This window comes from Aphanomyces invadans (genome assembly GCF_000520115.1).
Source record: "Aphanomyces invadans strain NJM9701 unplaced genomic scaffold supercont1.43, whole genome shotgun sequence".
NCBI lineage: Eukaryota > Oomycota > Saprolegniomycetes > Saprolegniales > Verrucalvaceae > Aphanomyces > Aphanomyces invadans.
Window position 1 is genome coordinate 147,317 of NW_008580188.1, and position 24,419 is coordinate 171,735.

Here is a 24,419-nt window from a genome sequence, read left to right on the forward strand (position 1 = left end):
ACCGCCGCCATCTCATCACTGCATGCACGTGCGTCCAAAGACCAGAATGGATTCATACAACCGTCGTATTCACTTCATCGCGTCGTTCAGATCATACGTACTGGAGGAACGCCTGCGAAATATAAACACGCTGCGAGTGTCGGCGGCGACACCTTGGATACATAAATGAGCCGAGTGAGTGGCGCGATGACACCGTCTGCGAGCGAGAAGAGCTGCGCATGCGGTTGACTGCTGCGGTTCGCGTTGAGAAATGCGATAGCAATGCGACCCTTTCCCACGAGCCTGACACTCGGCGTAGTCGAGCCAAAGTCAAACGTGCCGGGCGATTCCTGGACCACGACGACGAGCGAGAGTACATGTTCGTGCCCGACACCTCAGCAATGGCAATTGTCAGCGCCGAGTTGGCCCTGGTGTGATGCACAATGCGACAACAACAGCCATCGGAGACTCGACTGCGATATCGACCAAGCTCGACGGCGTCAACTGGCCGTCCCGTTACCCAGCAACAGCCCCACGTTGTATGCGGGCTCGTCATGAGTCCATCAAGGCAGGAGGAACATCCGTGGCGTGATCGCGATCCTTACTGGCTTGGCAAATGCCACGATCTGGTTCGTTTGTGTGCTGTCAGAGAAAGGTGCCGGCGACGACAAGTTCGCGAGGTGAACGTACTGGATGGCTTCCGTGTTGAAGGTAGCTGCATTCAAGTACGTGGTCGTACCAGTTCGCGCACGAAGAGCACCATCTGGACCGAAGGGCACGGGCTTCTCGTTGAGAGCGTTCGACGTCATGGAGATTGAGTTGGACAGACTGATCGACGCAATGGGGACGTGGAAGATCACGACGAGGATCCAGAGCTCAAAGCGTTGGAGGAACACAAGTGCGACAAGGACTGTCCGAATCGTAACTGCACTCGAGTGGCTGGCGCGGCGACATCGCTGCCCCCTTCCCCCCCATTCGTGCCGCTCAGGTTGAGCTGGTCCAGGGTTATCCCATCACGTGGTTGCTGCCAGGAGGTGATGCCGATACGTGAAATTGTCGAATCAACGAGAGAACTTGAGCATGGGCCGGTGCTGCATCTCACGGCAAAAGGTTCAAGGGGCGGCTCGATTCAATCGGATCCCATCCACCTACATACTGTATTGACACATACACATCGACAGAGGAAGTTGCATTGTGCTGTCTTACAGGTTGGCCATGTGTAGGCGAGTCTAGCTTGCTCCAAGCGCTAGATCCCAACCACCTGCGCGCGCGAGTCCATGACCTAGTGCCGCGATTTGCAGTGGCTGCACGTGCTCCCGACTCGGCCATCGCTTCGACAGACCACACGTGGCGACCTTTCGATGTCCTCTCTTCTGATTGGTCCAGCCGTTATGAACTCCATGTTCTGATTGGGCCATTTTGGTGCAAGTTCGACAACTCTTCCGATCCTCCCTGGACGGCATCATGATGCACGCACAAGTGCCCGCGCGATCAAGGGATTCCGTGAACGCTGTGTGGCTCATTTCACTCGCCCCCGTCATGGACATGCCGCCAACGTTGACAGATGCTTGTCCCATTGCCGCCAATGTAGCACATGGCACCCACTGCGACAGGTTGAAGTTGCCTCGTTTCGTTCGACTGTCGAAGAATGGGACGAGGACTTGCGAGGTTGGATCAATTTTTCTTTTCCACGGCAATGGGCAAATCACCTGAAGGTGTCACGTTGGCCACAGACGCCGCCGCGTTGCATTTCCTCCGCACGGCCTCCAAGGACAGCCTCGTGGAAGCCCTCGACATTACACCGACTGTAGCTGCACGCATCCTTGACCTGCGAACCACATGCGGCTTTGCATCCATTGACGACGTCAAGAAGCTTGCGATGCGCAAGAGAGAGCTCCTGGCGCTTCAGGACGCCCTGGGGTATGCGGCATCAAGAATCGATCTCGGCGACGACTACAATACACCACAGTTCCCCGCCACGGACAGTGACCCAACACCGTTCATCAAGCAGCGCGGCGCGTTTTCTGAAAAAGCGCTCAACAAAGCCCAGCGTCCGTGCCCTCGTCGCGTCGACTGCCACCGCTACGGCCGCTAGTGCCGTACGTGTTGCGTAAAACGTCCAAGTAATCGTCCACAACAAATTGCTTTTGACCGATCGTTGATCCGCACTGCGCATGTACATTACAAGAATAGTGCCTGCCTGGCGGCGCCTCGCCGATCAGAGCCTCGACGAAAGCAGGTCACGCCGCCGCCAAGCGGTCCACAAACGACGGAAATCGGTTCGAGTAGTAGAGGAGCCCGTCGAAGGTGTCGTCTCGACACAGCTTGCCCTTTTGTTCCGCGGCCTGCACAACCATCCGTGACATGCCATCTTCGTTGCAAGCTCGTAATCTCGCATGATGCAATCCGTACCTTGAGGTACTCGACGGCAAGCGGGATGGATATCTTGAGCGCTCGCGCCACGTCCGACGACGTGATGCAGCCTTCGCTGGCCGACGTCGCGAGCGCTTCGAGCCGTGCAGCGACGCGGTCTTCGTTGTGTGAGTCTACTCCATGTTAGTGCTCGGCCAGATCACAGGTCGCCGCAGGTCGAATGATGTCCACACAGCACCTGCTTGGAGGACGATGAGTCCGCCTTCAAACTTGCGCATGTGCATGCCGAGATGGAGTGGCTTTTGCAACGCCGCGGCGTGGTACAAGTCTTCTGGAGAGATCAGCTCCGTCCCGCGCGCGCGATTGAAGAGGCAGTAGATGTCCGACAACGTCAAGATGCCACCCGATGCATCCAGCGGAAGCTTGAGGAATGACGCGAGCTGGCGCGCCAACTGGACGTGGTACGCGTCGCCAGCGTTTTCGCGGGTCACGGGGGATGCTATGCCCATGTTGAGCAGCATGGCATGCATTTCGGTCGCTTCGTCGTTTGGTGCCGATGCATCGGACGAGTCAGGCGAGGAGGAGGCCGTGGTCGACTTGCTCGTCGCCACATAGCGCTCAATGATTGCAACCTACAAAGTCACGCTGGTGACCACGGGAATCATTGAAAACGGGACACACACACACACCATGTCCTTGGCCTTGTCCATCAACGCATTCAAGTCCGAGAACGACTGCGCCGTCAGCTCCGACGTTTGTTTCTGCTCCTCCTGTCGTCGCTGCATGATCCCTCCGATCCCTGCAGCGGCGGCGTCGAATTGACGTGTCTGCTGCAGCCGACGGTCCGCAAGCGCGCTCGGCGCCTTTGTGTCCGCCCATGCCTTGCGCGCCATCGCAGCCTCGAATGGACTGAAGAATTCGTCGCGTCCCCCGGTCTTGAACGAGAGCTTGACAAACTTGTGCTCGCCGTTGAGCGTGTAATCGATGCGGATTTTGGCCGAGCGCGACAGAAACCCGGATTCCTGGATGTGCGCATGTGAACAAGTAGTGCTGAGAGGAGCACGTGCCTTGCTATAGCGGTCGATCGTCGACAAAGACATGAAAATGTGCGTACACTTTGCTTCGCACAGCCAAAGCAGGCGGTGTGTTGTAATCACACATCGCCCCTGGGTATATATCGACTTGACGTTGCCGTCGTAGAGGCTCACGTGCGATTCACTGTACACTTCGACTTCCGACGGCCACAATACCGGTCGTCCCGTCTCGGTCAGCGGCAGCTCTACTTGCATTGTGAGTTATCTTACTTCCATCAATGTGCCCACCCCAAGCTTACCTGTGAAAACATCGATGCACACGGCACTCAGCGTCGCCTTGGTGTCGCCGTCGGCCATGTTCGGGTTTGTGACAGTGATATCCGGATACCAGGATTTCTGTCGTTTGTTATCCGAATCGCCTAGATAACCCGAAACCCAGCGACCGGATAATTCGACCGACGTTGCTGTTATCCGGATACAGATCTCCTGATTGTTGTATGGTATACAAATGTCAAGTTAAACATGTGAATCTGCGAGCCAAAGCTGGAAGGTACGCATCACTTGCGTTCGGCCGCCGCCACGACCGCAGCGCGATGAAGCTTCCGAACGCGGGCTCCATCTTCTTCCTGCTATGCTTGATCAATCTGCTCAACTACATTGATCGAGGGATCGTTCCCGGGTCCCCAATCCAGTTCCAGAGCTTTATCACGTCGTGTATCATGGGTATCCCCGACATGTCACTCGCGCATGAGAACATGTACCTTGGTTTGCTCGTGTCTGCCTTCATCGCAGGGTACTCTATATTCAGCATCCCGTTTGGGTACTGGGCGATTCACTGCCGTCCGTTTCTCTTGATCTCAGTGGGGTTGTCCATCTGGATCTTGGCAATGTTGCTGTGCGGACTTGCCGACCCAGCCCACAGCCTCGTGCTTCTCTTCGTGGGTCGCATCCTGAGTGGCATTGGCGAGTCATCCTTCCAAGCCATCGTACCTTCTTTCATCGAGGATTTTGCGCCAGCATCCAAACGAACGCTGTGGCTTGGAATCTTTTACTGCGGCATCACGATTGGCACGGCGACGGGGTACTTCTACAGCGCCCTCTTTGCCAAGTCGTCGCTTCGATGGCCGTGGGCGTACTACGCGGAAGGACTGGCGATGCTGCCCCTCGTCCTGATCTGTTCTTTTTGTATTCCCGCCAAATTCGACTTGCCCAGCGGCCACCAGCACATGGAGCCTGTGTCCTTCGCCAAGGAGCTCGGTGGCATTCTCAAGAATCCTCTCTTCATGATCATGTCGCTAGGGTCATCTGCCTACGTCTTCAGCATCTCTGGCCTTGCCGCGTTCGGGCCGTCGCTCCTCATCGGGCTTGGCTTGTTTGAAGAAAGCTCCGCTGCGATGGTGTTTGGCGGAATCATCGTTGTCGCTGGAACGATCGGGACCCTCATGGGTGGATTTCTTCTGGACCGCAGCTGCACTACCGCCAACAACGACTTGTTTCGGCTAGGGATGGCGACCCGTCAAGCACTGGGCTTCCTCTCGATCGGCACGGCAACCCTCCTGGTGTCGTGGGTGTGCCTCGACCAAGATTTGAACATGGTGAGCATGGTGCTACTCGCAGTCGCGCTCACGTTCCTCTTTGGGTGTGTGCCTGCGTCGATCGTGGCGCTGTTGCTCTCGGTGGAGAAGCGAAAGCGCGGCCTCGCGCTTGGCATCAACACCATGATGTCGCATCTCCTCGGCGATGTCCCATCGCCGGTCGTGCTCGGGATGTTCAAAGACTACCATGCGCCGCAGTGCCGTACCATTCCAAACGACGTGGTGCTGCACCCCGACTGCGCCAACGACCGCCGCGGCCTGAAACTCACGCTCCTGTTTCCATACGCCTGGCTGTTGTGGGGCATCGTCCTCGCTGGCGTCGGCGTGTGCCTCGCCAAGAAGCGGCGACTACCCGATGTTCCCGCGCGTCCTGTTATATTGAGCGGCGAGGATGCGGCAGCCCAAGCCAACGACCCCATCGACATGTCCAAGCCAGAAGAAGCGACCGACTGCTGGGACGATGTCGTTGCGGCGTCGTCGTCGTCCACCATCGTGTTGTAGTGCATGGCAATGCACATGTTGTAAATTAGAGAACAGGACCCTCTCAAGCGGTGGTCATGTCGTGCATTTATGTGGACACGACAGTCGGACTTGGGCGATGGGGTCGTCCCTGCGGGGCCTTCATCGAAGCGGACGACGCGATCGATGCCACCATGTCACTGGCCTTGGCGTCCCTATACAGCTGCTCGATCTTGTGCATCAAGTCCTTGTGTGCTGGCTTGCGCAGCTTGCCGCACACGCCGTCGGTGGCGAGCCGCACCAAGTGCGATTTCCGGTATCGAAGCTACGACAGTCATATGTCAAGGGACGGATGTATGCACCGTGGCGGACCTTGTTCGCATCGATGAACGCGAGGAGCTCGGGCTCTTGAAAGTAATACGCCTTGATGTAGTTGTGCACATAGGCTCGTCCCCATCGGTTGTCAGGGGGCAGGTTGCTGTGCCAGCACTCTCGTGAGGGTCGTGGCCGTTGATGGCAACGAGGGATGCACCTGGCGTGGTTGACCAGGTCCAGGCCATTCTGCAGCGCCATCAGGTCCATCGACATCAACGCGCGGCCTTCTGTCGAGCACTTGGGCACGTTCGCATAGCCGTCGACCAACGCTTCCATCACTGCGCGCACGACGACGGCCCACAGTTCGTCTCGCACAGCGATCGGGACTGCACTGCCTTGCAACGTGCCTGCGACACCGATCCAAGCAAGTACGTTCGTCAAAGTCCATGCAAGAGGATGGACGTACCCCAAAACATGCCGCAGTTTCGCACAAGAGTCACCACGTACTCGTTGTGCTGCGTCGACATGTGGGCAATGTCCCACGATGCGTTCGCAATCAACGGCGGGATCGCCGACGCCTGGATCGCTGGAGGCACAAGTCCTGCGTACACGTATGCCCGCGCTTCTTGCACGACCGCGCCCAAGGCGCGATGGCGGTCTGCTTCGTTGTCGAGACAACGCTCTTGGGGCGGCGCGGCGACGATCGACAGAACAAGCCATTGAAATGCCACCGTTTCCATGGCGAGGACTCGATTGACAAACGTATTGGTCTCGTTCGGGTCGTCGTCGGTCGCGATCGGCGGTGGCGGAAACGCCTGAACATGGCGCTGGTGGGCCACCCATTCCCGGAGGTGGTGGCACACCAAGTCGGTCGGCGTGTGCCTTGCCAAGAGCCGTTGAATTTGACCGTCTGTCGTGCACCGTCGAAGCACTGCGTACAGCCCAAACTCAAACACAGCCACAAGATGCCTCGACAGGATCGGACGCATCCACTCGAGTTCGTGCATCAACTTGACGTACTGGCCACACACTCTACGACCGAATCAAACGTCGTCGACCAGCGTCGAGGAATCGATTACCGGAGAAAGCCCGAGTACGTCCATGTCGTAACAACATAGCGAGACCCGAACCGAATGAGCTCGTCTTGCTCGGGCGTCGCAACGATGTCGCCATCACGAGCTGGGTCGCCGCTCAGATACGGATCCAGCCCAACCAGTCGCTTTATCGCCACAACGTCTTCATCGACGTCGTCATCGCGTTGTTCCAAAGCCGGCGCCGCGTATTTCTCCATCGATGGGACGGTTTCGTACACGGCGCGCGCCGCAGTCGCGAACGGGTTCACCCATTGCGACAACAATTGCACTCGCTGTACGGGTTTCGCCACGCGAGAATGGCGCAAGGTGTAGCCACAGCGCGACTCGACGACCGTCCAAATGGCAGCGCTGGCGCTGCACTTGTCTTGAACACTTGTCGACGCGTCTTCAGCCAGTGTGACCGCTAGCCGTTCCCACTTTTCGGTGTCGACCATCATCCGCATGAGCTCCACGTTGTCGTGCAGGAGCTGCTCGAAAAACACTTGGGCTTTGGAAGTGAACATGCTGCGCAGCCTAGTCGCAGAGTGTGCAGCCTTACCCCAAGCAGGACGGCGTGGATGACTTACGAAGGTAGTGCTTTGTCTTGATGGCCCAACGCGCCATCGCAAAACTCGACACCCAATGCAACCAGCGTTTCTGTGGCGTGTGCCAGCCCCACCACGTGCTCCATTTTGGTATCTAAGTGCAGTTTCGTGGCGTTAGAAGGTTCCCTCCAGTGCACGTGCACGGTTTGTACCCCTGGGCCAGCTCAGACGCATCCAAGCGTCGCCGACGCGGCGCTGGACTGTGTCCCAAACAAGTCTCCGATACCGCCGATACGTATCCGCTGCCTTGTTCTCTTCGTGCTTGGTGGATGTAGCGTCATCGGCGCCGCCGTCTGCTCGATTCGAGCTGTGGTGCCACTGCTGGAACATGTCGTAGTTGTGGACCAAGTTTGCGACGGCTTCGTATGCATCCAGAACGGACGTGGCGACCTAATCTCAAGTAACGAATGCGGTCTCGATGAGAATAATTGGTGTACCATTGCGATTGTCGCGCTGGTGGACTTGTCCATGATCACGGCATCGAGCTTTCCCACGGCGCCACGGGCCAACTCATCCAGAGCCTTCACGACAACGTCGACAACGTCCTTCATCGGCATCTCTGAGGCAGATTGTTGCGAGATCGTCCAAGGGGGAGCGATCTCGGCATCCAGCGCAGCGAGCGCATGGAGAAGTTGGTTGTACATGTCGCCGTCGAAAGAAATGAGGAGGTCTCGAAGAGCCTGCAACGACCCCCAGCCGCATCAGCTGATCGCTTGTGTGAGTTGTAACGTGCTCACGTACGCCATGGAAGTGCTTTCGAAGCTCAGGAAGAGCCTGGTGCATGCGGTGAATGCTTGGTCGGAGAACGGCAAACTGCTTGAGGTGGCCAACTCGGTTGCGCATGGACGCACTTACACGCACGGCCCGTTCGTACTCTTTGTCATGCAGCAGCGTGAGCATTTCCTGCTCTTGCTTGAAGCATTCCAAGATGCTCGTCGAATGGTCCACGATCTATGTCAAGGAGTTGGCAACTTGCATGACATGCATGCAAGTAAACCATTTGGAGACGATCTCGATTGCGCCGGAGCTTGACCAGCTCCAAGTGGCTCATCACGAGCTCTTTCTTGTGAATTGCGAGGAGTCGCCTGCCGTTCTTGACCTGGATGAGAGCCTGTGCCAAGTCCAAGTCGACTTCCTGAACATGGTTCATCCCTGGTGCGATACGAGCATAAGACGATCGACGGGATGGTGGAAGCGCATGTGAAGACCTTGGATAAACGTGTGGTAGTTGCGTTGAATGTCTTCGGCGAGCTTAGACGTGACGACATCTTTTGCGATGTCCATCGCGCCGATTTCAGATTGCAAATGGTCGATTAGTGCAAACGGGTTGGTTGGAAGCGACTCCTGCAACGCAATGTGGATTCTCAGTCGACGGAGGGTAAGACGGGGGCACCAGCATGTGTTGCACGGGGTCGAAGTGCTGTGTAAAGAATCGAGGGTCGAGGTTGTTCAGGACCGAGTCCTTGGATCCAAGTGCTTCGAGGGACAACCCTTCCTACATCAACGCTGAGACCCTTTGCAGCGTCCCATTACCTAACCAAAGGCTCAGCAGAAGCAGCATCCACCTTCTCCGGGCTTGTTTCGGGACTCAGAGGTGGCGTTTTCGCAGTGTTGGGCCTACGGCACAGCGCATCAGCGCTGCCGTCTGTGGATCCTCGGCAACGTACAGCATGATAATCGCGTGCCGAGCGAGCGAAAATCTTCCGCAGCTTCCGTTATCCGAATGCATGTTATCCGGAGTTTATGGCTTGAGCCAATCGGATTCGTCGAAACTGAATTTGTCGACATGACACATGACGCGGGCGCCGCCGCCGACACCGCCGATGTCTTTGCAAACAAAGTGGACAAGTCCCCGCCATCTACGTGGGACCAGCGCCCGAAAAAGTACAAGAGCGTGCTCTGGTCCGTGTGTGGGTACGTCCTTCTCATGGAACTGGCCGAACGATTGAGCTACTACGGCATCAACCAAGGGTTGAAGAACTTTATGCAAAAGAAGTTGGGGTGGTCGGCAGTGTCAGCGAACAGTCTCAAGAGCACGTGGACGTCGCTAGTGTACATGTCTCCACTCATGGGTGCATATATTGCGGACGAAAAGTGGGGACGGTACCGCACGATTACAACCTTTGGCGTGTTGTACTTGGTTGGGGACGCGCTCCTTGCCACCGCTGCACATCCGTCAGTCCTTGCGCGCCACGACGTTGCTGAGTGCATCTTCATCGTTGGACTCTTCGTGTGCATTGGTTTCGGCACCGGCGCGATCAAATCCAACGTCATCACACTCGGCGCCGACCAATTCAACCCAAACGACGCGTCGGAAACCCAGCAAAAAGCCACGTTTTTCAGCTACTTTTACTGGTGCATCAATTTTGGGGCTACGTTTGCGTATGGTTATCTCGCGTCGTTGTCAGTCCATGGTTCGTCACTCATCCCAGCCGACTACGGATACTTTGCGTGCTTTGCCATCTGCACATGCGTCATGGCATGTGCGTTGGTCAGTCTCCGCCTCGGCCATGCGCGATATATCAAGCTTCCGCCGACATCCGACGCAATGTCGCAACTTGTGCGTGTGCTGTGGCAGCGCCGATTTCGCAACGTCGCCGCCAACCGCATTGTGTGGGGGTTTCTCTTGTTTGTTTTGTCGTTCGTGTTCAACGTCCTGGCTGCCATCACCGAATCTGGGCGAGTGGTGCTGAGTCTCCTGGCCGGCTTGACTAGTTCGGTGGCGATTGTGTTTTGGGTTGTCTATGGGCAGCGGCGCATTGACGGCGACGACGCGCTTCGCACAGATGAATGTCCCATGCACGAAAAAGTTGCTGTCGACGCTGTGCAAAAAGTGGTTCGCATTCTGCCGTTCGCATCGTTTACGATCGTATGGGGCTGTGTATACGACCAAATCGACGCGAACTTTCAGTCGATCACGCAGCAGTGTGACCTACGACTGACGCCAACGACGCAAGTCGCGGGCGCGATGCTCGGTATCTTCGACCCCCTTGCCATCATCGTCCTCATTCCACTCTTGGATTCGTATGTTTACCCCCTGTATGAGCGAACGTTTCGGTCCCCGCCCAGCGCATTTGGGAAAACCTCGGCGGGGCTGTTCCTCGCGGCCTTCCTCATGTTTTACGTCGGTCTGTTTGAAATGTACCGACGGAGCTCTGGCCAGCTTCATCAAAACGGTGCCATGCTGCGTGACGAAGGTAGCGGTAGCCCCATGAACAACCTCCATTGGGCATGGAACATTCCGCAATATGTCGGCGTCGCACTGTGTGAATGCCTGATCAACGTCACGGCGTACGACATCTTTTATACACAAGTTCCACTGCACCTCAAGAGCACGGCCCAGGCGATCAACTTGTTCACGGTGAGCATGGGCAGCAACGTCACGTCCATCTTTACGCTGGCGTTTGGTCAGTTCATTCCAAACGACCTCAACTTGGGGCACTTGGAGTACATGTTCTTCGCCGTCGGGTCGCTTGCCCTCCTCAACGTCGCGGCCTACATGGCTGTTATGCGCCGCATGCAGTTCGGAATGGCATCTTCAGGGTACGGACCTGTCGCCGACGCAGAGGACAACGATGCTCTCACGGCCTCCGACGTCTCCTCGGACGACGTTTGCCTAGAAGATATGCCAACCACGCACGTCCAATTTGCAGGTGCCAGGGATTCTTCCGTGGAAGCAGGGGTAAATTCCGGATAAAGAGGAGGTGATCCGGATGTGCCGCACCTGCTACTCGAGTCATTTGACACACATTTGTCCTTGCGCGGCGCGACAGGATGACGGCGGAGAAGAAGCGGCATCCTGTGGTGTTCGTGCTCATTGATGGCATTGGAGACATGTCGATGGATGTATCCAAGTACCACAGTGCACACGCGACACCGGGCACGACGCTGCAAGCCGCGCATACCCCCGCCATGGACGCGATTGCCAGGGCCGGCCTGAACGGCCTCCTCGATCCTGTCGAGCCCGGAATGGCATGTGGAAGCGACACGGCGCACATGTCCATCTTTGGATACCCTCCTACGAAACATTATCGTGGAAGGGGGTCGTTCGAAGCGATGGGCGCGGGACTAGATATGGCGCCAGGCGACGTCGCGTTCAAGTGCAATTTTGCCTACTTGGACCGCGCCACGAACGTTGTGGCGATGCGACGAGTGGACCGAAACTTTCATGCGTGGGGGAAGGAGTTGTGCCCGTATGTCGGGTCTGTCAAGCTTCCGTCCTTTCCTGGGGTCGGCGTCGTGTGCAAGTACGCCACCGAACACCGGTGGGTGGGTTCTCCGTCCTCTTGCATCTCTGACATGTGGCAACGCTAGCTGCGGCATTGTATTTAAAGGATCGAATCTGTCCGATCAAATCACAGGCACCGACCCACTCAAAGATGAGCTGCCTCTCTTGAAATCGACCCCCATCGACCCTACGCTGCCTTCCGCAGTGTACTCGAGCAAGGTAGGGTGGTGGCAGTGCTCATGCTTGACCTGACACGACGCGTGGAGGTACTGAACGAAGCGTCGGACGTGATCATCGAACACCTCTCGCGACATCCACTCAACGTGGCGCGGGAAGCTCAAGGACTTGTTCCTGCCAACTTGGTGTTGTTTCGTGGCCCTGGGGAGCGCATCAATGTATACATGCGCGGCGTTCCGTCGGAAACGGACGTTCATGTACCGTTGTAGGTTCCCAACTTCGAGGCGACGCATGGAATGAAGGCGTTCATGATCGCTCCGACATGCATCATTGCAGGACTGGGAATGTCCTTGGACATGGACTTGATCCGAGTCGAGGGAGCCACGGGAGATTACCACACAAACCTCGTCAACAAGGCCAACGCAGCGCTCGAGTGCTTTCGAGATCGAAAGTATGACTTTGGGTTTGTCCACGTCAAAGCAGTCGATGATGCCGGCCACGATCGAGATGTCCCTTTGAAGGTACCTTGAGCGAAACATGTCAGATTTGTACTTGACAGATCCTGAATCGGCAGATGCGTTTCCTTGAAAAGGCGGATGCCATGATCGCTCGGTTGATTCAAGGGCTCGACGAAGGGATTGAAGAAGAGGTTCGGCGACACTGTCTGTGCCCTCATCTGGCTCACATCTAACGCAAAGGCAACGATCATCGTAACTGGAGACCACACGACGCCGGTTTTGTACGGTGATCACACATTCGAGCCCGTACCGTTCACGATTGCAAATGTTCGCGCGGCGGCACGAATCCTTCGAGGAGAAACTACGACAACAACGCATGAGCTCCAAGATCACGTGCTTCACTTCTCCGAAGTGGACGCTGCGGGTGGCATCCTTGGACGGTTCTCCGGCGACCAGGTCATGGAAATTGTCAAGCAGTTCCGTGCACGGAACGTTTGAAAATGCCGCGCGGGACGACAACGTCGATGGAACATTTTTAATATGACACTTCGATACATATTTCGTGTATATTATTTCAACCCGCTACAAAAAATGTCCAGACCGGGTCACTTCTCAATACCACCGCATCCCACCGAACCGCGGCGCCGTCTCTACATGACCATCGTCGGGAAGGACAGCAAGACGATGGACGAGCTCCTCAAGGACGGAGAGTGGAACATTTACTACGTCTCTTCTCTGTACAAGTTCCAACATGATCGCGACGCGTTGACGACGGATGCGACGGACCTTCTGGCCTTTCTGCGTAGAGCAGATGCATCGCAAGACGACTTGAAGCCATATCAAGGCGTGTCCGTGAGTGTCCGGTCGAACGACGATATGGCGATTTTTTCGGTACAAGAGCAAGTCGCAGGAACGGGTGGGTCGTCGTCTGGTCAGTTTGCAGGTGCATTCGTGTACTTTACCCCTCGAGAATACCAAGGCAATCCGTCGGGAAATGCCCCACAACTACTCCTCCTTCGCGGGAACGAACGCCTCGTCACCAAAGTATGCGAATGGGTGCAGCATCGATACCAGTGTATCGTTGCTCTGCAATCCCTTCGTATCCGTTCCGTTTCCATGGAGCAATTCGCGCAATCCCTGTTCCTAAACATTGCGTCCCAGGCTGACGAAGGTGTGGCGCAGCGGTTGACAAGTGTTTTTTACGCATGCATGCTCCATGTAGACGAGACAACAGCTATCCATACTCCGCTGAAATTGACGCTGCGCAACGAAGCTGAAGCGAAAGTAGTGCACAGCGTCACAGTGTCGATACCATACTTGGACATTCAAGCAAAGTACGAACTGCAGAGGTACGCGCATACCGCCGACATTGGATGAATTGTCATGGTTTTGGCAGAGAGCGCCGAAACACTCTGGTCGAACAAGGTGCGTGCACCCGCACTATTGCAATCGCTGATGCCCTCGGTAGACCGCATGATTCGATCACTCGTTCTTCCATACTGCTCGCAACTCTCGGAAGACATGGGAACGTACAGTTTGGCTGCCGTGTCTTGCGACGAATGCGAGCTCGATAGCCACGGCATCCTCCGTATCCTGCGCACAGACCGCCTCACTGAGATCTTCACCGACTTGCTCGACATTTTTACTGAACAAGAAGTCACCATCCCCGAAACACTTGAAACCACTCTTTAATACACTCGCTTACCCATACCGACTGAAGTCCAAACTCATCGACGACGACGGAGCGTTCGCCGTCTCTGTTTTTTCCGCCAGCGCTTGGCGCAACACAGTTTGCAAGGCGCCTCGCGTGTCTTCGCTCAAATGACCCACGGCGGCCTTGAAGCTCGTGCTATTTGTCGTGGCGATCCCAATCAAGATGCGGCCGGTGGTTGTCGGCTGGGGCAGGCGAAGCAGCAGTGGTAGGACGATTTGCAGGCACGTTTCGCCCACCCCCGCCACCTCCATGGCTGTCATCAGCACAGAAATCCATGCCTCGATCTCATTGACGATATCGCTTGACAGCGTTCGGACGTCGCCATGCAGCAGTCGCACAACTGCATTTCCGATGCGGTGCGAAAAGACGGGGATTCCTGCCACGCTTCTCGCACAAGACAAGATGGTGGCAATCGACGCGTCGTCGCCGGTCACGTGGCGCATCCAAGCAGTGGCAATGCGATCGTGGAATTCAAACAAGTCCACGTGTGGACCGAGGTGGATTGTCGCAGAACTCACGAGCTTGGCAGCAAATGGAACGACCAAATTGTGTGCGCCATCGACTGCAGAGACAGCAAGCCATTCAATGGTGTCCAGAAGCTCACGGAGACTTGTTGCTAGCGCCGGTGTCATCTCAGAGGCCGCGCCAGCTAGGGACGTCATGACCACACACCGTAGCGTGGCATCCACGTACAACACGGTTGTCGGGTGGAGCCAGTCGCATTCCAGTCCACAGTGGCGAAGAAAGTTGTTGGCGACGACAACATACGCAGGGCCAAACGAAGCGTCCAGCGGCAAAAGGACGGCGGTGCCAGCCGCGGCAGTCCTCAAGCTTTCGAGCACCAACGCCGACAACGATGCATCGGTGAGTTTCAACTTGCGCGCAGATGCTGATCGCAGGACGACGGTGGTCGCTAGGTGGATTTGTTGCAGGGTCGTCTGGCGTGCCAACGAATTCATCGATGCCACGGCAGCCTGGACGTATGCAGCGCCATCCTTCGTGGACAAGGTTTGAATGCCGCGGAGGGCCGCGATTTGGACAGCGTCGTCGGGATGGGATGCCAAAACGAAAAGCGTGTGGACAACGTTGTCGTAAGTGTCTGGGGTCATGGTGTTCCAGACAATCAAAGTCGGGAGTGCTTCGAGGACAGTGAGTACGCCAGACACGTCTGTGGTCTTGACGGAAAAGTAGAGCAGGGCGATGGTGAGGACGGTCGTTCGATCAAGTGCCGACTCGGCCGATCGTTTGGCTAGCGCCGCCACGAGCACCGGCGCATACGTCATCGCGACCCCTTTCAGAACGTCCAAGTCCCGCGTCGACTTGAAATACTTTCCAGCGTAATCGATGGCTCCGTGTGGCGGGCCAGCATGGAGCAGGCAAAAGTCGCGCAGGGCGTCCATCCATGCCGTTGGAACATGGGGAGGCAGCGTGACCATGTCATCTGTAGTGACGGCAACGCGGGCGAGACTGCCGAGTGTCGCGATGGACAACCGAAAGCGGACAGTGTCGTCGCACGAGGACGCGTCGTAAGTAAAGTCGGGACGAAGCACGAGCTTGACGAGCCGCTGGGCGCCGACTTTGTCTGTGATGATCTTGTTGGCCATGACGTGGGCAATCGCGACGGCGCCTTCGAGTTGGAGCGGTTCGTATGCTGTGAGTGTGGCCGGGTCGAATGGACATGACGTGGACGGCGCATCCGAAGCAAACGCGCGGCGAATGGTCGACGAGAGCTGTGCTTGGTACTGCACAAACAGGGTTTCGTCGGGGACTTCCGGGTCGACGCAACTCGCCATGAGGTGGCATACGACGTTGAGGAGCGCCATCCCGACGCTCTGAATGTGCTGCAGCTCGAATCCGTCCATCGACAGCGCGCTGATCTGGCACGCAAGCGTCATGACTTCGTCAACGTACAGGCTGACAAAGTTGGCCGAGTCGGCATGCTCCGACAGACTAGCGACTGCTGCACGAGTTTTGCCCACATCAAAATGCACCGACGCCACGGTCGACTGCGCCACAAGCTCCAACACGGCGACGACGCTGAGCACGGCAAACTCACGCACGCGGCGATGGAGGCACGGGATGTCGGCGAGGGTGGCACACACGCGATGGTTGGTGCGCCGCCAGATATCGGACACGGGCGCAGTCGACGAGTTGTGATGCACGGGAGAGTCTGCTCCTCGGGGACTGGACAAGTCGTCCATGGACGGCGCTGGGACAGACACAACCCCACCGACCGCAAGGCCACGGCAAAGCAAGAGCCACTCGCACGCTTTGTTGCCGTTGTGGAGGCGCTGGACACCGCAATCCGTGACGAGGAGCGCTGTGAGACAGCCTTGGAGTTCCGCGATGGGGTTGGACGGGACGTGGCGACGATGCCCGGTCGGAAACATGCCTCGGAACCGAGGCAAGAGCGGGTAGTCGGTGGCAATTTCGTGCACTTCCAACGCTTGGAAGAGCATGAGATGGAGGTGTTCCTCGTGGATCAAAGACGGGTCGCGTTCCACGAGGATGCGCACGATAAGCAACATCACGGCGCGGCACTCGGCCGACGTCGACATGGGCTGGCGGAGAAGGCCCTTGAGGCGCGTGAGGTCGCTTGCCTTAAAGTACGACGGCGCAAACAGGACCAATTGCTCGATAAAGCGGAGGTACTCTAGCTCGATACGGGGGTCGGCCGTCATGCGGAGAAGGTCCCAGAACGCGTAGAGGAGGTCGATGCGACTGCCACCTGCGTTCAGGAGCTCCGGTCCGAGGGCAGACACGATGCTATTGATCACCTACCCACCACATGAGCAGTCCAAACCACTGGGACATGCATACCTGTCCCATGGCTACGCACACAGACGTCGACGCGCGCAGGATCGGGCCTTTCTTGTTGGCCGTTCCATGCACAAACCGAAACCCGACGACCAACTGGAGCTCCATGAGATGCAGCGACGGTGCGACGTACTGGTCCTCATAGTCGCCGGACGTGTTGACGCACTCGAGCAACAGACTCCATGCACGCAAACTCGACGTCCGTAATGGCTGGGCCATCGAAAACATGTGCTCTTGGCTGAGGCGATACAATAGCGTCACATCGACAGCACAACGCGAGCCGCAGCTGCGCTTGAGATGGGCGAGTGCGAGCGCGCTGCCTGCCAAGAGCGTCGACTTGTTGTCGTGTTGATGTGTCGCAATATTGGCTTCAAGATCCGCCACGAGCAATCGAATGTTGGACTCCGACATGAGCGATGCCACGAGGCCGAGCGCTTCGGCAGCCGCCAGACGCACCGCATCCACACTGCTGCCGAGGAGCTCGAGCAACATGCTCTGAATCATCCCTGGCCACGTCGCCGCGTGGTACACATTTGGTTTCATGCATCGTCGCGACTGCGTCTGAGCTTCGCGCACAGTCGCGAGCATCAGAGCCGACACATTCACGACCACATCCAACGGAACTTTTGGATCGGCCAGCACACCAGCAAAGTGCTGTAGCACGCGGAGCTGGAGTTCATGCGGAATGACCAAAAAGAGGAGCGGAAACAACTGCACGCTGGCGTCGACCATCCGCACGTAAGTAAAGGCGCTCGTCGACTGGGTTTGACTTGTGTCCTTGGCAACAAAGTGGTCCAAGTACGCCGTCTCGAGCTCAATGTCGGACATGGCGGTGTCGGCCAGCAAGAGCGCAAGGGTGAAGTTGAGGTCTTCGTGGTACATGGGGTCGGGAAGGTCTCCAGCGACGAGGCGAACGGCCGTTGCAACGTCCGAGAGCGGCAGAGCCGTCGTGGCTGGGGGAACGAGGGTCGATCGCTGGAGAGAAGTAAGCGATTGAGCCGTCGTAAACTCAGCAATGAGGTCGAGCAACGTGATCCACGAATCCGCGACTAACGTTGGCGGCAACAGGATGTAGCACTTGACGAGCCAGGCCATGACACGGTGTTTTGCGACTTTCGCGCGCTGTTTGGATGGCACTCCGATGTTGAGCACCGACGTGAGAGTGGCGTGTAGCAGCTGGACAAAGAACGGGGCGAGGCCGTGGGGGTCGGGGGGCAGCGCCATCAAGTACACGTGCAGCGTGACAAGCGCACCTTCGACACGAAGCAACTCTTGCGACTGATCTCGTGCCTGGGGCGTTGTCACCGAGCTCCAGAGTCTGCACAGACGCGTCGTCAGTGACGTGGTGAACGGCAGATGCATGGGCAAGACCGCGCCGAGGAGTTCCCACCCTGCTCGGGTGCATGTGAGCCAGATCGGGTCGGCTACGTCACGTCGAAATTGCGACTGCACAAGGCGATCGGCCAGCTCCAAGACGGAATTGTAGAGTGGTAAGGAGAACCCATTGGACCCTTGAAGTTTGGTGGCGCGAAGGAGGTGCGTCAGCGCAGCTGTGAGGCCTTGGATCGAGTACAGGTCTGATGTGTCAGTGGCAACGGGTGTAGCGGGGGCTGGAACTGGTAGAGCAGCATCAACCAGCTTGGTCAGGCGTCTTAGGACCAGATCAAAGATGGCCTGGCGACGGTAGGGCACGGCAACTGCGAGGGATGCCAGCGCACCGGCAGCTTCCACACGAAGGCTGTGCTTCTCATGGCTTAGCAGCGCTGTGAGGGCGATCGCAGCAGGCGCAGCATACACGACGGATGCTTCACCGAGTGCGTGGAAGAGATGCGAACATTCGACGGCAAGGACGAGCCGCTGGTGGTGCGACAAGGACGGGGTGTCGAAATGTTCCACCACGGCACGAAGCCACTGGTGTTGTTCGCGCTCGTTGAGTGACTTGGCGGCGGCGCGGAAGGCAAAGCCGATGGTGCTGCGGATACGGACGTACTCATTCGCGGACGGGAGCGGCATGTCGAGGTACGACAGCAGCGCGGCGATGGTCGCGTGGAAGTGAGGCTCCGTCAAGTGGGTCTGCGCGTGAAAGAGCGTGGCGAGGATGACGCCGGCAGTCGCGAACGTGCCTCCAATTCCATTCCCGCTAGCGGGCAATGTGCAAAACGAATCCTTCACGAACTGAATCGCGAGATCGACGGAAGGAAATGGACTCGGAGAAGCCTTCTTCTTGAGGACAGACGTTGTGGACGGCGCAGACGGTGAGGCGGCGTCGTTGAGAGGCACAACATACAGGCCAAGCAGCTGCCCCATCAGAGTCGCAAACGTTCGACGGAGCTCTGGCGCGGGGTCGTCCAGTGTCTTCGACAGCACGGAGAAGAGCGCGTCCAAACCTGCTGCGTCCGCTGCATCCGTGTGCTCGAGGATGGCACGAACAAGGATCGCTGCAGCCTGTCGGATCTCGGGATATTTGTCAGTCGTCAACTTGGCAGCAAGTTTAAGCGCATCGCTGTGGAAAGAGTGGCCGTGGCAGCCGTACGTCGAGAGTGCGCGCGACAAGGAATCGACGACGGAATGGCGCACGTACAAGTCGGCATGCTTGGCGTGCTTGTTCCCGAGACTGATGAGTTCGGGGACGAATCCGGCGGCGCTTTGTACTTGCGCGTACGTCCAATGGGACATCGCTCGTGCGATCGTGAGTTTCGACCCCAACGTCGCGGACTTATTCAGCAGCACTTCCATCCCTTCGGACACCGCCGACCCGTCGTACGCGAGAAGGAGAACATCGCAGAAAAGCTGCACAATGGAATCCGAACCGTTCTGTTGCTTCGCGTGGTACACTTGTATGGCAAGAACGAGAGGTCGAACGAGGCCTGCCGCGAGGTCCTTCTTGTGGCTTGGCGTCGCCGTCGACAGCATCATCTTCAGGCTGCAGAGGGAGCGAAGCAGCTTGCGGTGGGCTGCCACATCGGAGAAGCTCAAGTCTGCAGACTCGTGAATCGCAGCACTCACTGCATTCACCTGTTCCTTTGTCGCTCCGGCGCCGTGGACGTCGGTGCTTCCCATGGTGACTTGGCGACGTCCGACTGGCCCGTTTGCAATTGGGGTGGGATCATCCTGGTTGGTATTTAAAACATTTTAAATATGCCGTATTCAATAGTCATTACAACCACAGTGGGTAAGTTTATATGGATTCCATGCCAATTGGCGTACATTAATTGGTGCTATAAACTTTATACCAACTAGAGGCTCTTTTTTATATTAAATTTAAATTTCCGTTTTAAACAGCCGAAACGCTCCCATTGTGTATTCCCATCAACGACAACGATGAGCAAATGGGACGACCTGAAGCGCGAAGCCCGTGTCGTGGAGCGTGCGTTGGAGGAGAAGGTGAGCGCATTCACCACGATTACCAAGAAGATGGAACGCAAGCGTCGCGCTCATGACGAAGGTATGCGCTATGACGAGGATGGTATGAAGTGACTGGAATACCCCTACAGAAAACCCAGACGACAAGTCGAAGCAAGGGCTGGCGCTCGAGATCGAGCGATTTTTATCAACCCTGTCAGACATCATTGACCGCATGAACAGAGCCAACGACGGATCGACGACGCACGAAGCAGTCCTTCAGCGCTACCGTGAACTCCACTTCGACTATAACACGGACTTCAAGCGCGCTCTTGTACGTTACGCACTCCTTCGTCCCATCACCTGTACGCTCATCGTCGCGGCGCACAGAGTGCCATGAACGAGAAGCTCGACGCGCAGAAGCTTTTCCAGCGAAAGTAAGATATTCCATTCCAACACCTCCCTCCCATCTCGTGTTGTTCATCTGGGATGCTGCAGAGAAGCGAACCCGTCCGTCGACTCGGAAGCTGACGCGTTTCTCAAAGAGCGTGGAATCCTTGACGCATCCTCGTCCATGGCGAACGAAACACTCAAGTTCGTTGCACGCGTCCAATTTGGATCTGACGTGAACGTTTAGTGTCGCGCAAGCCGTGAAGGAAGCGCTGTTGAACCAGCGCGAGTCGATGCATCGGACGCAATCCAAGGGCGCGACGCTGTCGTCGTCGTTTGCCGGGATCAATCACTTGGTCGACCAGATTCGGCGCAAAAAGTTGCGGCACAACACGGTCGTGGCGCTCGTGATCGCCGCGTGCGTATGCTTTTCGCTATGGTGGGTCGTCTTAAGCCAACTTTAAGTTACAAAAACGTTCTTGTGACTTTGGGGGCGGCAAAGCGCGAGCTCATCATGGTCGCTTGCTGAATCAGCGACGACGCGGCATCCCCCGATAACTGCCGCCGACTCGCCATGTCGCGGTCCCTGCAACACCCACACGTTCACCGAGTGGACCAAGCAGATTCGACCTACCGGTCCCATGCGGCGGGGGCGACCGATTTTGCATCCTTCTTGATGGCATCCTGATGCTTCTCTAAGAGGGACCTTTCTTGACGGGGCAGCGCTGGCGTCGTTGGCGCCTCGGTGGGTGGTGGTACCGCCTGTCGACTAAATTGCTCGGCGGCCTCGGGCTTTCCAGGCACATAACCAAGCATCTCCCTTTGCAGTCGCGTCAGAGGGGTGTGTGTGAAAAGTCTCGTGGTGGTGGCGGAGCGTACCATTGGGCTTTTTCACGCAGTGCTTGCTCTCGTTCAGCAGGGGACGCAAACCAACTCGCGTCGCGTTCGTTCTTGTCGCGGCTGCGGAACTTGCGCGCGCTCTGGTCGCCGAGTCCACCGAGTGCCGCCTGGATTGACTCGTTATCTGGCAGTGAGAGCATCCATTCTTCTCGTTCGAGAACTGCTGGTGCCCCGGACGTTTCGTTGGGGATTTCGCCACGGACGCGCTTCCATGCCAACGCTTCCTCAGCCTCTGCTTGAGCACGCATCCTCTCTTCGACTTCGGCGCTGGCTTCGCGAAAGCCTTTCATCCCTGGCAAGGCAGGCCCGACAACGTCGTCGTCGTCATCGTCAATATGTGCCGGTGGTTGTCGCAGTGGCAGGGAAGGACCTATCGGACCCAAGACGCGTTGAGCATGCTTCGGCGCTTCAGAAATTTGAGCTGGGGGAGCTGGGGAAGAAACTGCACGTTTAGGTCGAGGCTGCAGCGCGATGCGAAATGTATCCACAAGGGGCGGTCTTCGCATTGCCACTTTGTGCTTGGCATACGATTCGTTTGGTCCCGACTACTTTGAACCCATATCAGGTCGAGCCGTGGGACAGGTGCAGGAAACGACCTCCACGAGTCCCATGAGAGGAAAGAGCTCAGCCAGACGTGCTTTCATCTCTTTGTTCTACGGCGGTATGTCACTCGTCCATTGCAAGTACTCGCTAGAGAGTAACGTTGTTACCGCAATTCCCCCGATGACAACGGATTCGCCTGCATCGACCACTTTCAAAATGCTCGTCAAGTCAGCGACAAGGTCCGGAAACTCGTCCAGAAGGGATTCCATGCGCTTCAGCGCCAGCTAGTCGAGCATGAGAGACACGTAAGCATGATGCATACATACAGGAATGTCCATCGCACGCTCGACAGAGTCACTCGACACCTTCGACTTGTGTTTCTTCGACGGCTGCACACCGTTTGAATCATCATGATACTGTCCCCACTTCGCTCGTTGCCGGTGAGAGAACGTGCACTTACCTTGTCCTTCTTGCGATCGTCCTTCCCATCCTCTCTTCTGTCATCCTTCTTGAGCTTTCGCTTCTTCTCATGATTCTCCTTCTTCCGGTGCTTGTCGTGCTTGCTCATGGCTCCACCGAATGCCAATTTTCTGTCGTTCAATATCCGGATAATCCGCCCTCCCTTATCCGAAAATTCAGCGGGCATTTCACCATTGTGAAATTTCTGAACGGGACCTCCGGCAGGTATGCCGGCACTCTCCCGCGACCCGTGCACGCGGCGTCTGCTGGGGTTCCATGCATGATAAGGACATTCGACGCCATTATCGTCGTAGCGGGTCTTCCATTCAACACTGTATCGTTCGTCTAGCTCATGGATGCTTCCTCCGCAGACACCGCGGCAAACATGGTGAGCATTCGGTTGTTTTCTTCGGGCGACCCGATCGTGGCACGAAGGCAGTTGTTCAGGAGATGTTGGTTGCCTCGGTATCGAATCACGACGCCGTTTTCAGCCATCTTGCGGTACACTTGGTACGCGTTGGCGCACTCAAACAGGACAAAGTTCGAGTCGGACGCGTACACAGTCTTCACGTACGGCGACGCCTGGAGTGCCTCGATCACTTTTTTCTTCTCCTGGAGCGACATGTCATTGCGTTGCAAGCATGGACGACCTGCATGCAAAACGACGTACTTCCAAAATGACGCGCACGTTCGCATGCAACCGGTCGACGTTGACCAGTGCATCGAGAGCAACTTTGGAAGACAGTTTGTTGATGTTGTACGGCGCCTTGACGTTGCTTAGCAACTGAATCAATGCCGGGTCGCCAAATGCAATCCCGAGGCGAATCCCTGCCAGGCCAAATCCCTTGGATAGCGTCTGGGTCACGACCAGTCGGCGGTACTTGGTCACAAGAGGAGCGAGACTGCTCGAGTCGCTGCCGGTAAAGTCGATGTAGGCTTCGTCAACGACGACGAAACCCTTGTACTAGAGAGCAGATGCGTGAGTTGCATGGTTGGATTTGCCGTGAACACCTTTGGCGACGCAAGGAGGCGCTCGATATCTGCGACACGCAGGGAATTCGCTGTCGGATTGCCAGGGCTGCACAGGAACATGACTTTGGTCGACGGGGTGACCACGGACAAAATCTAGATTGGTTTTGAGCACAAGTCGACGAAAAGGAAGAGCGTACGTGGTCGGGGTCGATGTGAAACGACGGGAGGGTTTCCTGTCAATGGCACATTAGCATGATGGGGCACGACGGAAGCGATGTACTCTGCCCGTGGGTAGCGTCAAGACGAGCGGCGACTTGATGATGTTGACGTCATGGATGTCTGCACATACGCTGTACATGCCGTATGTAGGAGGCGTGATCAAGATCGAATCGACGCGTGGAATGCACGCAATGCGGATCATCAGGTCGATCACTTCGTCGCTACCGACGCCAAGAAAGACATGCTTGTCCTCAAGTGGAGAGCTGCTGTCGCGCTGGCTACAACAATGACGCATGAGGTATAGCTTGCAACGACACGGGTTGGGGAATCGATACCGCAAGTTCGCCACGGCGGTCTTCAGGTCGACTTGGTATGGGCACGGGTACCGCTCCAACCCTTCGTCTCGTAGGTGATGGTCGTCCTCCAAGGGAGGGCCAAGGCTGTTTTCGTTGGCATCTAATAGCGTGCCTTCGCTGTAGTCGTCGCGAGCACATCGATATGGCGTCAGTTTCAGGATGTTCGGTCGCACCAGGCGTCGAACTTCGTCCAGCTCGTCTTCTGGTAAGAGACCATGCATTGGCGATACGTCCTCGTTCGTCCTTGATGCGACGGCATACTTGTGCAAGAGCAGGCCAGCGCTTAGCCCAACGCCAAAGGTCGCAATCAGCTCGACAGGTACCTTCGTCATGTCCAATCGGTCAATGGAGCTGCACTCGGCGATATTCCGTGGCACAGAAACACCGCCGCAGGCTTTTTCTTCTGGCAGT

General features: G+C 56.8%; 12 protein-coding genes across 17 annotated transcripts; 6 read left to right on the forward strand and 6 right to left on the reverse strand.

The window, feature by feature from the left end:
• Window positions 1-542: 542 nt before the first annotated feature.
• Window positions 543-1,290, reverse strand: H310_12785 (hypothetical protein; the record flags this gene model as incomplete). The annotated part of the gene is made up of 2 exons (XM_008879979.1): window positions 1,186-1,290; window positions 543-1,127 (listed from the first exon to the last, which is right to left on the reverse strand). Exon 2 carries the CDS (start codon window positions 786-788, stop codon window positions 543-545), a length of 246 nt encoding a protein of 81 aa, XP_008878201.1. The 5' UTR covers window positions 789-1,127; window positions 1,186-1,290.
• Window positions 1,291-1,666: 376 nt separating this feature from the next.
• On the forward strand, window positions 1,667-2,113 carry H310_12786 (hypothetical protein). The gene has a single exon (XM_008879980.1). The coding sequence runs from the start codon at window positions 1,676-1,678 to the stop codon at window positions 2,072-2,074; it is 399 nt and encodes a 132-aa protein (XP_008878202.1). The 5' UTR covers window positions 1,667-1,675; the 3' UTR covers window positions 2,075-2,113.
• Window positions 2,112-3,769, reverse strand: H310_12787. Of its 2 annotated transcripts, XM_008879982.1 has the most exons (6): window positions 3,686-3,769; window positions 3,420-3,631; window positions 3,042-3,374; window positions 2,591-2,984; window positions 2,392-2,525; window positions 2,112-2,324 (listed from the first exon to the last, which is right to left on the reverse strand). In XM_008879982.1, exons 1-6 carry the CDS (start codon window positions 3,741-3,743, stop codon window positions 2,220-2,222), a joined length of 1,236 nt encoding a protein of 411 aa, XP_008878204.1. In that variant the 5' UTR covers window positions 3,744-3,769; the 3' UTR covers window positions 2,112-2,219. The 2 variants fall into 2 exon arrangements, with proteins under 2 accessions (XP_008878204.1, XP_008878203.1); XM_008879981.1 differs by having other exon boundaries at window positions 2,392-2,984.
• A 171-nt stretch (window positions 3,770-3,940) lies between these two features.
• Window positions 3,941-5,578, forward strand: H310_12788 (hypothetical protein). The gene has a single exon (XM_008879983.1). It carries the CDS (start codon window positions 3,980-3,982, stop codon window positions 5,480-5,482), a length of 1,503 nt encoding a protein of 500 aa, XP_008878205.1. The 5' UTR covers window positions 3,941-3,979; the 3' UTR covers window positions 5,483-5,578.
• Window positions 5,407-9,120, reverse strand: H310_12789. 2 transcript variants are annotated; one of them, XM_008879984.1, is made up of 13 exons: window positions 8,972-9,091; window positions 8,827-8,928; window positions 8,642-8,777; window positions 8,431-8,585; window positions 8,175-8,384; window positions 7,871-8,113; window positions 7,586-7,823; window positions 7,416-7,527; window positions 6,835-7,362; window positions 6,222-6,787; window positions 5,973-6,162; window positions 5,813-5,918; window positions 5,407-5,765 (listed from the first exon to the last, which is right to left on the reverse strand). In XM_008879984.1, the coding sequence occupies exons 2-13, from the start codon at window positions 8,830-8,832 to the stop codon at window positions 5,550-5,552; spliced, it is 2,706 nt and encodes a 901-aa protein (XP_008878206.1). In that variant the 5' UTR covers window positions 8,833-8,928; window positions 8,972-9,091; the 3' UTR covers window positions 5,407-5,549. The 2 variants fall into 2 exon arrangements, with proteins under 2 accessions (XP_008878206.1, XP_008878207.1); XM_008879985.1 differs by adding an exon at window positions 9,101-9,120 and having other exon boundaries at window positions 5,475-5,765; window positions 5,813-6,162; window positions 8,972-9,050.
• A 94-nt stretch (window positions 9,121-9,214) lies between these two features.
• On the forward strand, window positions 9,215-11,161 carry H310_12790 (hypothetical protein). The gene has a single exon (XM_008879986.1). It carries the CDS (start codon window positions 9,220-9,222, stop codon window positions 11,128-11,130), a length of 1,911 nt encoding a protein of 636 aa, XP_008878208.1. The 5' UTR covers window positions 9,215-9,219; the 3' UTR covers window positions 11,131-11,161.
• A 17-nt stretch (window positions 11,162-11,178) lies between these two features.
• H310_12791 (hypothetical protein) lies at window positions 11,179-12,863 on the forward strand. The gene is made up of 6 exons (XM_008879987.1): window positions 11,179-11,698; window positions 11,748-11,880; window positions 11,928-12,056; window positions 12,108-12,359; window positions 12,413-12,487; window positions 12,537-12,863. The coding sequence occupies exons 1-6, from the start codon at window positions 11,208-11,210 to the stop codon at window positions 12,792-12,794; spliced, it is 1,338 nt and encodes a 445-aa protein (XP_008878209.1). The 5' UTR covers window positions 11,179-11,207; the 3' UTR covers window positions 12,795-12,863.
• A 51-nt stretch (window positions 12,864-12,914) lies between these two features.
• On the forward strand, window positions 12,915-16,486 carry H310_12792 (hypothetical protein). Its single transcript, XM_008879988.1, has 4 exons — window positions 12,915-13,467; window positions 13,519-13,645; window positions 13,693-13,721; window positions 13,765-16,486. The coding sequence occupies exons 1-4, from the start codon at window positions 12,951-12,953 to the stop codon at window positions 13,986-13,988; spliced, it is 897 nt and encodes a 298-aa protein (XP_008878210.1). The 5' UTR covers window positions 12,915-12,950; the 3' UTR covers window positions 13,989-16,486.
• Window positions 13,961-19,912, reverse strand: H310_12793 (hypothetical protein). The gene is made up of 2 exons (XM_008879989.1): window positions 16,831-19,912; window positions 13,961-16,787 (listed from the first exon to the last, which is right to left on the reverse strand). The coding sequence occupies exons 1-2, from the start codon at window positions 19,885-19,887 to the stop codon at window positions 13,998-14,000; spliced, it is 5,847 nt and encodes a 1,948-aa protein (XP_008878211.1). The 5' UTR covers window positions 19,888-19,912; the 3' UTR covers window positions 13,961-13,997.
• A 221-nt stretch (window positions 19,913-20,133) lies between these two features.
• H310_12794 (hypothetical protein) lies at window positions 20,134-21,044 on the forward strand. The gene is made up of 5 exons (XM_008879990.1): window positions 20,134-20,272; window positions 20,322-20,503; window positions 20,560-20,606; window positions 20,668-20,763; window positions 20,807-21,044. Exons 1-5 carry the CDS (start codon window positions 20,149-20,151, stop codon window positions 21,021-21,023), a joined length of 666 nt encoding a protein of 221 aa, XP_008878212.1. The 5' UTR covers window positions 20,134-20,148; the 3' UTR covers window positions 21,024-21,044.
• H310_12795 (hypothetical protein) lies at window positions 20,595-22,580 on the reverse strand. Of its 4 annotated transcripts, XM_008879994.1 has the most exons (7): window positions 22,463-22,580; window positions 22,329-22,391; window positions 22,170-22,286; window positions 22,056-22,112; window positions 21,439-22,004; window positions 21,194-21,379; window positions 20,595-21,145 (listed from the first exon to the last, which is right to left on the reverse strand). In XM_008879994.1, the coding sequence occupies exons 1-7, from the start codon at window positions 22,568-22,570 to the stop codon at window positions 21,025-21,027; spliced, it is 1,218 nt and encodes a 405-aa protein (XP_008878216.1). In that variant the 5' UTR covers window positions 22,571-22,580; the 3' UTR covers window positions 20,595-21,024. The 4 variants fall into 4 exon arrangements, with proteins under 4 accessions (XP_008878216.1, XP_008878214.1, XP_008878213.1 ...); XM_008879992.1 differs by having other exon boundaries at window positions 22,056-22,286; XM_008879991.1 differs by having other exon boundaries at window positions 22,329-22,463.
• Window positions 22,581-22,742: 162 nt separating this feature from the next.
• Window positions 22,743-24,400, reverse strand: H310_12796 (histidinol-phosphate transaminase). Its single transcript, XM_008879995.1, has 6 exons — window positions 23,988-24,400; window positions 23,714-23,930; window positions 23,631-23,666; window positions 23,473-23,586; window positions 23,132-23,425; window positions 22,743-23,073 (listed from the first exon to the last, which is right to left on the reverse strand). The coding sequence occupies exons 1-6, from the start codon at window positions 24,338-24,340 to the stop codon at window positions 22,807-22,809; spliced, it is 1,281 nt and encodes a 426-aa protein (XP_008878217.1). The 5' UTR covers window positions 24,341-24,400; the 3' UTR covers window positions 22,743-22,806.
• Window positions 24,401-24,419: the final 19 nt, after the last annotated feature.

What these genes read in the sequence shown, in the direction of transcription:
- H310_12786 (XM_008879980.1), top strand. Translation starts at nt 1,676, where the DNA reads ATGGGCAAATCACCTGAAGGTGTCACGTTGGCCACAGACGCCGCCGCG.
- H310_12787 (XM_008879982.1), bottom strand. Translation starts at nt 3,743, where the DNA reads ATGGCCGACGGCGACACCAAGGCGACGCTGAGTGCCGTGTGCATCGAT. An exon ending in CGATCGACCGCTATAGCAAG is followed by an intron (nt 3,375 to 3,419) that starts GCACGTGCTCCT and finishes GCGCACATCCAG; the next exon opens with GAATCCGGGTTTCTGTCGCG. An exon ending in TGGACAAGGCCAAGGACATG is followed by an intron (nt 2,985 to 3,041) that starts GTGTGTGTGTGT and finishes GTGACTTTGTAG; the next exon opens with GTTGCAATCATTGAGCGCTA.
- H310_12788 (XM_008879983.1), top strand. Translation starts at nt 3,980, where the DNA reads ATGAAGCTTCCGAACGCGGGCTCCATCTTCTTCCTGCTATGCTTGATC.
- H310_12789 (XM_008879985.1), bottom strand. An exon ending in CAAGACAAAGCACTACCTTC is followed by an intron (nt 7,363 to 7,415) that starts GTAAGTCATCCA and finishes CTCTGCGACTAG; the next exon opens with GCTGCGCAGCATGTTCACTT. An exon ending in CGTTCATCGATGCGAACAAG is followed by an intron (nt 5,766 to 5,812) that starts GTCCGCCACGGT and finishes TGACTGTCGTAG; the next exon opens with CTTCGATACCGGAAATCGCA.
- H310_12790 (XM_008879986.1), top strand. Translation starts at nt 9,220, where the DNA reads ATGACACATGACGCGGGCGCCGCCGCCGACACCGCCGATGTCTTTGCA.
- H310_12791 (XM_008879987.1), top strand. Translation starts at nt 11,208, where the DNA reads ATGACGGCGGAGAAGAAGCGGCATCCTGTGGTGTTCGTGCTCATTGAT. An exon ending in AAGTACGCCACCGAACACCG is followed by an intron (nt 11,699 to 11,747) that starts GTGGGTGGGTTC and finishes TGGCAACGCTAG; the next exon opens with CTGCGGCATTGTATTTAAAG. An exon ending in ATCGAGATGTCCCTTTGAAG is followed by an intron (nt 12,360 to 12,412) that starts GTACCTTGAGCG and finishes CTGAATCGGCAG; the next exon opens with ATGCGTTTCCTTGAAAAGGC.
- H310_12792 (XM_008879988.1), top strand. Translation starts at nt 12,951, where the DNA reads ATGACCATCGTCGGGAAGGACAGCAAGACGATGGACGAGCTCCTCAAG. An exon ending in GCAAAGTACGAACTGCAGAG is followed by an intron (nt 13,646 to 13,692) that starts GTACGCGCATAC and finishes TGGTTTTGGCAG; the next exon opens with AGAGCGCCGAAACACTCTGG. An exon ending in AAACACTCTGGTCGAACAAG is followed by an intron (nt 13,722 to 13,764) that starts GTGCGTGCACCC and finishes TGCCCTCGGTAG; the next exon opens with ACCGCATGATTCGATCACTC.
- H310_12793 (XM_008879989.1), bottom strand. Translation starts at nt 19,887, where the DNA reads ATGGGAAGCACCGACGTCCACGGCGCCGGAGCGACAAAGGAACAGGTG. An exon ending in TGTGCGTAGCCATGGGACAG is followed by an intron (nt 16,788 to 16,830) that starts GTATGCATGTCC and finishes TGTGGTGGGTAG; the next exon opens with GTGATCAATAGCATCGTGTC.
- H310_12794 (XM_008879990.1), top strand. Translation starts at nt 20,149, where the DNA reads ATGAGCAAATGGGACGACCTGAAGCGCGAAGCCCGTGTCGTGGAGCGT. An exon ending in CGGACTTCAAGCGCGCTCTT is followed by an intron (nt 20,504 to 20,559) that starts GTACGTTACGCA and finishes CGCGGCGCACAG; the next exon opens with AGTGCCATGAACGAGAAGCT. An exon ending in CAGAAGCTTTTCCAGCGAAA is followed by an intron (nt 20,607 to 20,667) that starts GTAAGATATTCC and finishes GGGATGCTGCAG; the next exon opens with AGAAGCGAACCCGTCCGTCG.
- H310_12795 (XM_008879994.1), bottom strand. Translation starts at nt 22,570, where the DNA reads ATGAGCAAGCACGACAAGCACCGGAAGAAGGAGAATCATGAGAAGAAG. An exon ending in ACGATCGCAAGAAGGACAAG is followed by an intron (nt 22,392 to 22,462) that starts GTAAGTGCACGT and finishes AACGGTGTGCAG; the next exon opens with CCGTCGAAGAAACACAAGTC. An exon ending in AGCGTGCGATGGACATTCCT is followed by an intron (nt 22,287 to 22,328) that starts GTATGTATGCAT and finishes ATGCTCGACTAG; the next exon opens with CTGGCGCTGAAGCGCATGGA.
- H310_12796 (XM_008879995.1), bottom strand. Translation starts at nt 24,340, where the DNA reads ATGACGAAGGTACCTGTCGAGCTGATTGCGACCTTTGGCGTTGGGCTA. An exon ending in ACCGCCGTGGCGAACTTGCG is followed by an intron (nt 23,931 to 23,987) that starts GTATCGATTCCC and finishes TCATTGTTGTAG; the next exon opens with CCAGCGCGACAGCAGCTCTC. An exon ending in TGACGCTACCCACGGGCAGA is followed by an intron (nt 23,667 to 23,713) that starts GTACATCGCTTC and finishes TGCCATTGACAG; the next exon opens with GAAACCCTCCCGTCGTTTCA.